The 9,242-nt window shown below is 44.7% G+C and overlaps 1 protein-coding gene across 1 annotated transcript; it reads left to right on the plus strand.

Annotated features, from left to right (window-relative positions):
• The first annotated feature begins 467 nt into the window (after positions 1-467).
• NDP (norrin cystine knot growth factor NDP) lies at positions 468-7,821 on the plus strand. The gene is made up of 2 exons (XM_009985196.2): positions 468-680; positions 7,594-7,821. The coding sequence occupies exons 1-2, from the start codon at positions 507-509 to the stop codon at positions 7,819-7,821; spliced, it is 402 nt and encodes a 133-aa protein (XP_009983498.1). The 5' UTR covers positions 468-506.
• The last annotated feature ends 1,421 nt before the right edge of the window (positions 7,822-9,242 follow it).

A 9,242-nucleotide genomic window follows, 5' to 3' on the forward strand; every position in this document is an offset into this window, starting at 1 on the left:
CGATTTGCAGAAATCTCTGCTGTGTCACTAATCACCAGTTTTGAGGGGAACCCGTTAGGGACATCACTAAGGGAAGAAGATTGACATTGCAGCATGTTAAAAGTCAAAAGGTTCTCCCCAGTAAAATGATAGAGCAATGCTTAAACTAATAGTGCCTTGACATCTCCCTTCTAATGCCATATACGTTACCTACTGTGAGAATGATACTCACTCAGAGTATGTATTTTGGCTAGCCAAAGTCCTGTGTGCCTTAATATTATTTATATCTGTTTTTCTCCAGTGCTCTTTTTGGTGGGGATTGTGATTTATGTTGTTCTTATTCCAGCTACGCAGGAGATTCTTTGACGGATTACAATTTCGGCAAACTCCAACTCGAGGAGAAGAATGACAGCTAAGAGACTTAAACCAGACTTTTCACCATCCTGGAAAGGAACTGGCTGCCAGGATTTGGAGTTTTTTTAATACTCTACCTCCCTCTGCTGTTGTCAGCGAGAAGTTCCTCGACAATGGGAAATCATGTTCTTGCGGCTTCGATTTCCGTGCTCTCGCTCCTGGCAATGATGGGAGATGGGGACAGTAAAACAGACAGTTCCTTCATGATCGACTCCGACCCCAGCCGCTGTATGAGGCATCACTACGTCGACTCCATCAGCCATCCTCTGTACAAGTGTAGCTCGAAGGTAAGGACTTCCCTCACTCCCTCGCAGCAGGTTGCTGCATGGGCAGAGTTGTTAAAACGAGCCATTTTGGGCCATTTTTCCCTGCACAAATTCCTTCCTACCAAAATCCGGCTGCCGAGACATACAGATGTAGAGACATCTGTGTGTGTACATCAGAACTGGGGATGGAGAGAATGGTGCTTGAATCTCTTTCCACTTTTTCAAAAGGAAAAACACACTATGATGGTAAAGCTAACATGCAGGAAATGATAGGAGTCAAAGGAGCACGTCGGAGTCTCAGCTACCAGTACCAAGGAGATGGGCTAGTTTGGAAGTTTAGATCATCCCAGTCAGCCTTCTCCTTCAAGTGAGTCCTTAATCCAGAGTATGTAAACATGTAACTTTCGAGATGACGTACTGAGATAAAGAATCAAGCTGTAAGATGGTACTGAAAAAAGAATTCAAAAACATTGCTAATTATTTTCCCTACCTAGTTTCAAAGCCTTTGTTTTCATACAGAATGACAATTGGGTGTTTACTGTAGGGCTTAAGAGCAGACGGAAATATGAGATTGCCTTTCATCGGAGATTCCAAGCCTGAAAAATTTTGTGTCAAAATGGTTTAGCAGCCACGCATGTAGCCTAAAGTCATTTATTTCATTGCATGGAGAAAAAGAATGGGGAGAAGCAATGGGAAAATCTTTGCTGGTCCCTTTTGTCTTGTCCTAGTTTGCTTTGGCTGAGTTAACCCAGCGTGTATTCACATGTACGATCTCCACCTGGACCATGCCTCTGTCTCGCAGGAAGCAGCTTTACCTTACGCACCCGCAGGCCTGGCTTATCGAAAGGCAACAGCCGCCACCACCAATGCTTTTACCAGCCCTGTCTTGGGTGAGAGTGCCATGGGAGGCAAGTGGGAGATCAGAGGCTTCTGCCTTACTGCTCTTGAGTTCAAACAGTAAAATTGCGCATTACTTGTGATTCAGGAGAGATCTCTTGTTTTGCTCTTAGCCTAGGCTGGACCTTCTTACCATCTGGGAAACATCCAGCACTAACACACAGAACTGCAGGGGCGCATCTGTTTGTGCAATATTGATTTTATTGCAGTTGACTCCAATGTGAGGCAAAGGTGAAAAGCGTGGGTGGAGTGGATGGTTTTTATGTCCTGGTATGGAGGGTGCTACCAGCCCTCCCCTCCCACGGCAGTTCAGATCACGTATTACACCTGAGAAGCCATAGCTATTGCAACGGTTTTGTTCCGGAGGGCAATGCTTCATTCAGCCGGCCCTCGTTCTGAGCTCCCTGCACTGCCAGAGAACAGGAGGAGCTGTGGTACATAACGTAGGCAAGATGGTAGGTAGCCCCCAGAAGCCCTTTGGTCTCCAGCTTTGGATAGTACCCTCCTCTGCCCCTCTACATGCAGAAAAGCAAATGAGTAAGAATTACTGACTTCACTAAGGCGGTGAGAAATGCAGAGTGCAACTGCCCTGAGTAGGCTGCCTCAGGCAAAAGAGGATAAACACAACAGGTCCCAGACCAGCACCTGAGGCAATTCAGTCATGGAGGATGAGATGGGCCTTCTCCAGTCCGGGGCCAAAGGGCTGCCATGTCTTGGTGTCTCCTTTCCCAGGAGTCATCATCTACCCACCACCGTTCTCTGGCTGCAGAGGGTTCCCACAGCACGTCTTTGCTTCTGTTTGGCTTCAGTGGCCACAACCACGGCCAAATCCTCCTGTCTCAGGGCCAGCTGGGCACTCACCCTGTTGCTGCTGCCCCTGCGCTCCCAACCCCACAGCTCCACACCCTCCTGCCTGCCATGCAGTGAGCCTGTGCCTCATCTCCAGCTGTGATTTTCTTCTGTGCTCAGGGCTTCACTTTCTACACAGTCCAAGGAAGGAAGAAAGAAAGGAAGGAAGGAAGGAAGGAAGGAAACCCAACAACAATTCAACTTCTTAACATCCCTAATGAGAAAAAAAAGCAACCAAGCCTTTAGGAGTGGAACTGATGGAAATGAGAACAGGGAAGGAACTGTAATGAAAACCATATTATCTCAAAACTGCTCTTTGAGAAAAAAGCTGTTGACATAAACATTTGTAACCCTGACTGCAAAAATGTCAGTGGCTTTTTTTAAATCAAGCCTTTAATGGAAATCATGTTTGAAAATACTATCACATCTCTTGGCTTCCCGAATTCCACAATAGTTTCAAGAACAGTTTTTTAACAATACTACAAGTTGTATGGACTTTCTCATGAAGCAGAAAATGAAAACAGTTTCCATACAAAGTGAAATAACTTTGACATTTCCTAGAAAACTTGTCTCTGTTAAATCGAGCTTTTTTTTAAAGGTCTCAGGGATCTGAATCATCCTGCTAGACATTATGGCTTCTGTTCTGGATCTTACATATAAACACAGACCAATATTAGACTTGCTAATGAAAATTAGATGCAATGTCTATTTCTATATATATTGTGACAAATATAAACAAGTCAAAAAAAGGAAGGTTCTGCTGGAGTAGCTGTGGAAACTGTGGTACCTCTTGTTTCCACTGAGTTTCCATTGTGAAGCTTGGACTGATGATTGATGTCAAGCAGAGACTTTGCCCATTTTTGGCGTGATATATTGGTTCCACTGAGCCATCTTTTTTCACTCTGTATGTTTTCCCTTTTAGTGAAGTATAGAATTACAGAAGTTAAAAACAGCTTCAGAAATTAGAAGACATATTATGTTTGCTGTCCGTCTTGGTTAAAAACGGATTATGTCCACTGTGCTTCTCTGTGGAGGTGGCCAATTGTACCTACATGGGAAGTAGTTTTGTTACGTTTGGAAACATCCATCCAATATAATTTAATCATTAAAATCCCTCTTGCTTGTGACCTCAGACAGATTTCGAAAACAGCTTTCCAAAGCCTTCGGAAACATAGTCCATTATAGTAACAGGATGTATAAAAGAGACACAAAAGAGGGATGGAAGAAGGTAATTTGTTCCTGAAAAACAGTGTTTTCCTTTGACTTCAAGGAAATGTTTGTGTCAGCTCATGAAGTATTGCCTTTCCTGACCATATTGGATTCTGCCTGACCTCTGTCATGGAGACCCACTGGTCTTCCCTATGCCGCTGCAACCAGAGCCTCCTAAATTACAGTATTGGCTGTCACAAGTGCTTCCTCCAGATGTGCCAGAAGAGTGCTACCACTGACAGTCTTGCACTGAAGAATCTGGCCCAGAGAGACACGGACCAGATGAAGAAAGATTTAGCAAATGTTTGAAGACGTTTGCTCATGAGGTAGCTCAGGAGATTTTCAGTCATGCCTGCTCGCAGCCAGGCCACTGATACTGTGTGAAAGTCTATTCTCACACGTCTCAGCCCATCTGCTTTTGGGTCTCAGCTTGCTGCTGAAGAGGACTACAAATGCTGTTAATATCAAACCAGTTCAGAACTGCCAAATTTCCAGAACACGTCTCTAATGAGCAGAGTCAAATATCGCCTCGGATTCAGGTTGCTCTCTTTCGTGGCCGTTCAGATACCTGTGAGACTGCTGGCTTTAAGTAAGAAACTCTGTTTTTCCCTAGTTGCTCGTACACATGAGACCGGCTGCGGTTCCCACATTGTAGTGCGCTGTGCTTCCGGATCCAGCCTCACAAGGTGACACGCAGAGGCTCACATGTGCGGGGGACAAGGGGAGCCAAGAGGCACATGTATCAGGTTATAAAATACCCACACGTTTTTACTATATATACACCCACTGTATTACTGTGCTATGCCATCATACCATTACTAATTATTTAGGTGATAATCTCTATTGCTCTATAGCATACAATGCAATAAGCAGCTGGTGTGATTGATGAAATGGCAAAGTAAAGCTTTTAAAGTACATGCTATTTCCAGCTCATTTGCACACCTGCCAAAATCCACTGGTGCTGTTCAGGATTTACGAGTAGGAGGAGATTAAATTTTACTGAGGACTACAGGTTACTCCAGAAGTTTAGAAAGCTATCAAAATGTGAAATCTGAAAATCTTTTGTCCTGAAAGGGTGACTTGATATCCATGGTGTGGTTCCATTTGTAGAAGTTTACTCCATAATGCAAAACCAGAGCATAAAACCAAGACTCTGTGTAATTTTCCATGATATGAATACTGACCGTACTCTTACGAAAAACTAAGTAGCTAGCAAAATTTGAGATTAGAATCAGTGTCTCATCAGAATAAAACATGTTTTTAAAGACCAGGCTTGCTAAGCAATTATAAATGCAGTTGCACATTGAAGAAATATTGGCTGGTTTTGCATTAGAAACCTTGCTGTTCATAAGAAATGCATTCAGATACAGATATTGGCACATCAGATAATTCTGCCCTATAATTACAGCTCTTAATCCTGTTCCCTGGGGGTTGGTTTGGTTTTTTTCCAACATTTCTGAAAGTACCTGCAGATACAGAGCAGATGCGTGCCATGAAAAGTCCTTAGGGTAACAGTACCAGAAGTGACTAACTGTTCCAGCTCCAGAAGCGCCAACCGTTAGAAGTCACCTGCACCTTGCAGCAATGTGTTCTGTCACATTTGGGCTGAAATCACAGAATCAGAGAATTGTTGGTTGGAAGGGACACTGGAGATCCTCTGAACCTCCCAAAAAGCATCTTGTGGCCATTACACATCCCCCATTGCCACTCCTGAGCAGTGTTTGGACCCGTTGTCTTTGCAGATCCTCTTCAAGCCGTTGTCAGCTGCCATTGGATTGCTCCTCATCCTCCTCTTCAGCCAAACGCGTGGCAATAGCCTGTGACAGAGTGTGCTCACAGTCTTGTGAACTGTTCAAAGGGAGGGACCTAACAAGAGGCGTCAAGATGCCACGATGGAAGCTAACTTTTTAAAATGTCCCCATTTGCTGTCTTTCCTTTGCAATACGGGCGGGGTTAGACACCTTCACCAGCTGCCTACCTGTCACTATGGGAAGTGAGTTTTGTTTACCAGGGGACAAAAATGGATTTTTATCTCACAGTAACGGGTTGATAGCACTGTAACAATTATCCCTCTCCCTGTTCTCGTATATACTAAAGACACTGGTATTAAGAAGATTGACATAGCTGATACATCTAAAGACAAGGTGTGGCTCAACAGTACAATGAAATTTTCTTCCCACCATATCACTACTAACAGCTGGAGTGAATTTGCTATAAATAGGCAACATCATAGGAAGAGGACCATAAATTTATGCTACAAAATCATGAAGGACAGTAAATTTATTGGAAAGCCACAGAAGCCATCTCCTAATTAAATCAAGGAATAAAATGGTACCAACTTCTGATCATCAGCTCATGAAGACATCTTCCTTGTGATCAGTCTATGTTGACTGAATTGTATGTGTTACTATATTAATACACTTTCAGGCAAATCATTTAGCATGCAAGTACTCTTGGAAGAGCTATTTTTAAGCACTGTAAAAGTACGTTCTTTGTGGATGATCAGTGCCTTTCCCATGGACACAGGCACTGCTGGTATTTCCTACTTTATACTAGGAATATTCTGTCTTTCTCTCTCACCTTTCTCATGACTGTGACTAAATAGAAAATCAAACATTTGACATACCTGCTTGCACGACTTGGAGATTTGCAGCCGATTGATCATGTGTAGTGAAAGAAGCTCAGTAGTGTTTAATGTTGTAAAATATTTGCTGTGACGTTTGTAGTTATCCTTTTAGATTGCCTGGAAAAAAACACGTGATATGGGCAGCATGGTGAAAATGTAATTTTCTTCCTTGATTATAGTTTAGACTCATGACTGTTTTACTGCCTACTGTCTCACCTGTGTCACTTTTTGACCTTGTCAGGATGATACAATAAGTTGATTTTGAAGTTTGTGTTGATTAATGAGAAATAGCTGATCTGGATTTAAATAATGTTTCATTCCTCATGAAGGTGTAGAGTTTGTTTAAACTTGTCTAACGCTTGTCTGTTATCAAGGTGATAACAGCAGTTAGTAACTACATAATTTCCTGAGCTTTAGAAGATCCTTTCCATATTTTCTGTAGAGTTTAGGAGACTATATCTTCTATCTATATTTCCTCTGCTCAACAAGGGATTGGGAAGGGGAGTAGGTGACACACCATGGGCTTTTCTTCCTTAGTGCCTCCTATTGTGCAAGTTACCTTGCTCTAGTCACAGCTCAGTCAGTGAACTCAGGAGGAGAAAAACCATGGAGCCACCACTGCCTGTGGAAAATCTCACTAGTGAACCCTCATGCTTGGCAAGGAGTTCATCTTGTTTACATTTTCACTGCCTTACACTGTACAGTGCTTTTTATACAGACACAACTGATGCAGTTAACATACGCACACATATAATTGCAAATACATATTCAAGGTGATCTTTGTAAAAGAAGTTAGAAACTTTCTTCTTTAGAAGCAATAAATTGAGCATCTTCTTTACATTTCTATTTCATATGTTGATATATCTAAGCGTTTGAGACATTCACTGGCCTCAAGGACCAGTTCTGAAGATCACTAGTATACACTCAAAACATTGGAAAGCACCCAATCGAAGCAGCAGTCTGGCTGATGATTTAAGGGCTTGGCTGCCACAAACCTGGGGTTGGCAAGTCACGGTTGCAGTCACCGTGCCTGGAAAGCAGGGCTGGTTGTGATCGTTGGGAGCCCGGAGATCAGTTTTCAGAAAACCTGGCCCCGAAGTCCTTATTGGTGTCGGTGCGTGAGACTCCAGGAGGACATTCTCTTTTCCTCCTGCCCATGTTGCCTCCTCTGCTCTCTCAGACACAGCTCAGGGGCAACACACAGCGTGAGGCCGGGTGTCCTCACCGAGGTGGGGAGAGACAGTAAGTGAAGAAAGACCGCTTAGGCTGGAAGGAGGAACCTGTCTGCCGGCGTTCGCTGTGCGCCAACAGCCGCGGGGGCACGTTTCCTAACCCGTCTCACTTCCTTCGCAGATGGTGCTGCTGGCTCGCTGCGAAGGGCGCTGCAGCCAGACGTCGCGCTCGGAGCCCATGGTTTCCTTCAGCACTGTCCTGAAGCAGCCTTTCCGCTCCACCTGCCACTGCTGCCGGCCCCAGACCTCCAAGCTGAAGGCCATGCGGTTGCGATGCTCGGGAGGCATGCGGCTCACTGCCACCTACCGCTACATCCTCTCCTGCCACTGCGAGGAGTGCAACTCCTAGAGATGCGCCTGCCACGGCAGCGGGGGACCAGGATGCTGCTGTCCGGGAAGGCTCCCAGGAAGAAACCCGAGGTGAGGCCAACGCTCCCAGCAGACAGTTGCAGCAAGGACAGGACTAACCAGGCTGGATTGGATCTGAGAGCTGAAGCGTAAAACATCCTGCGGTCCTGGATGGTACTGGTACCGAAGTGTGGACTGTGACAAAGGCAAAAGCACAAAGACTTGTTTTTAAGAAGCCTTTCTTTTTTCTTGAAAGGGTATTTTTGTGAGTTTCTTTTTTTTCAGGCTCAGCTCTGACTACAGAGAGGTGCTTTTACCTTAGGCCAAGGGCAGCAGGGGAAAAGAGACGAAAGTTGGCCGGATGACAGCATCGCACTCTGGGAGTTGGTGTTCAGACAGAGAACGGGCACCAGTTCCCACATACGACCTCTTCACCTGTCAAGTTATTCTCAGTCTTCTAGTTATACTGGCCTTCAAAACTGTGCTGCTGGCAAGGGTTATCTGTTACTGATCTAGCAGCCAAGCGCTGGATAACTTTAACTGTGGTTTAGCAGGAATTACAAATAAATCATTGAAAATCGAACTGGATGTGAAATGGTGCGCTGGGATTACCCAGTTCTAACCAGTTGGAATGATTATTTGCAGTGTGGGCATCAGAGTTCAGTGGCCGAGTGACTCCTGAGAAGTGACAGGTCGTGAGACTCATGATTCCCCTCTAAAAGCCTGGAAATGTGACACACCACATCTGTCACAAAAGCTTTTATTCAAACACTAAAAACTAATTGAAGATTAAAATGACATGTACTAAATGGAGTCTTTTCTTAACTTGGGTAGAGCTGTTGATGTACAGAGCCAGAGTCACCAAAATAATGACCAAACCTGGGATTTACTTTCATCTATAGCTCTTAGGCCAATGAGAACCATTTTGCCTTTTAAAGACAGACAATCTCAAACACGGGAATCACACTGATGCGCCCATAGGAAGCTCAAGGCAGAGTTTGAATCCCAGCGCTATCCACTGGAGCACAAAGGCTGTGTTTCGATTTACCTAATGATCTGCTACCTGAGGTCCTGGTCGACTCACCATCCAGCTTGGCAGCTGCTCGGGGAAGGCTACAGCTCTTGGCTGGGCCATATGCCCATGCGTCCTTTGTGCGCACACAAGGATGCAGGAGGTTGTGGTGAGGTTGATGTGAGCCCAGACCTCACCCACACACGATGGAGAGGTAGCCAGGGCTACTCTGTAAGAAGCAAGCGAGGCCATCAGCTGTTTTCCCCTGTAGGACCATTGCAGAAAGAAATGCACTGAGGAGCCGAATGAATCGCAGTGATTGACAGGGTAAAAGGATCTCAAAATAACAAATGATCCCAAGTTTTGGTATGGTATTTGTGGAGAATCTCTGTCCCTCCATCATTAATACG

Source organism: Tauraco erythrolophus, chromosome 1, assembly GCF_009769465.1.
Source record: "Tauraco erythrolophus isolate bTauEry1 chromosome 1, bTauEry1.pri, whole genome shotgun sequence".
Classification (NCBI taxonomy): domain Eukaryota; kingdom Metazoa; phylum Chordata; class Aves; order Musophagiformes; family Musophagidae; genus Tauraco; species Tauraco erythrolophus.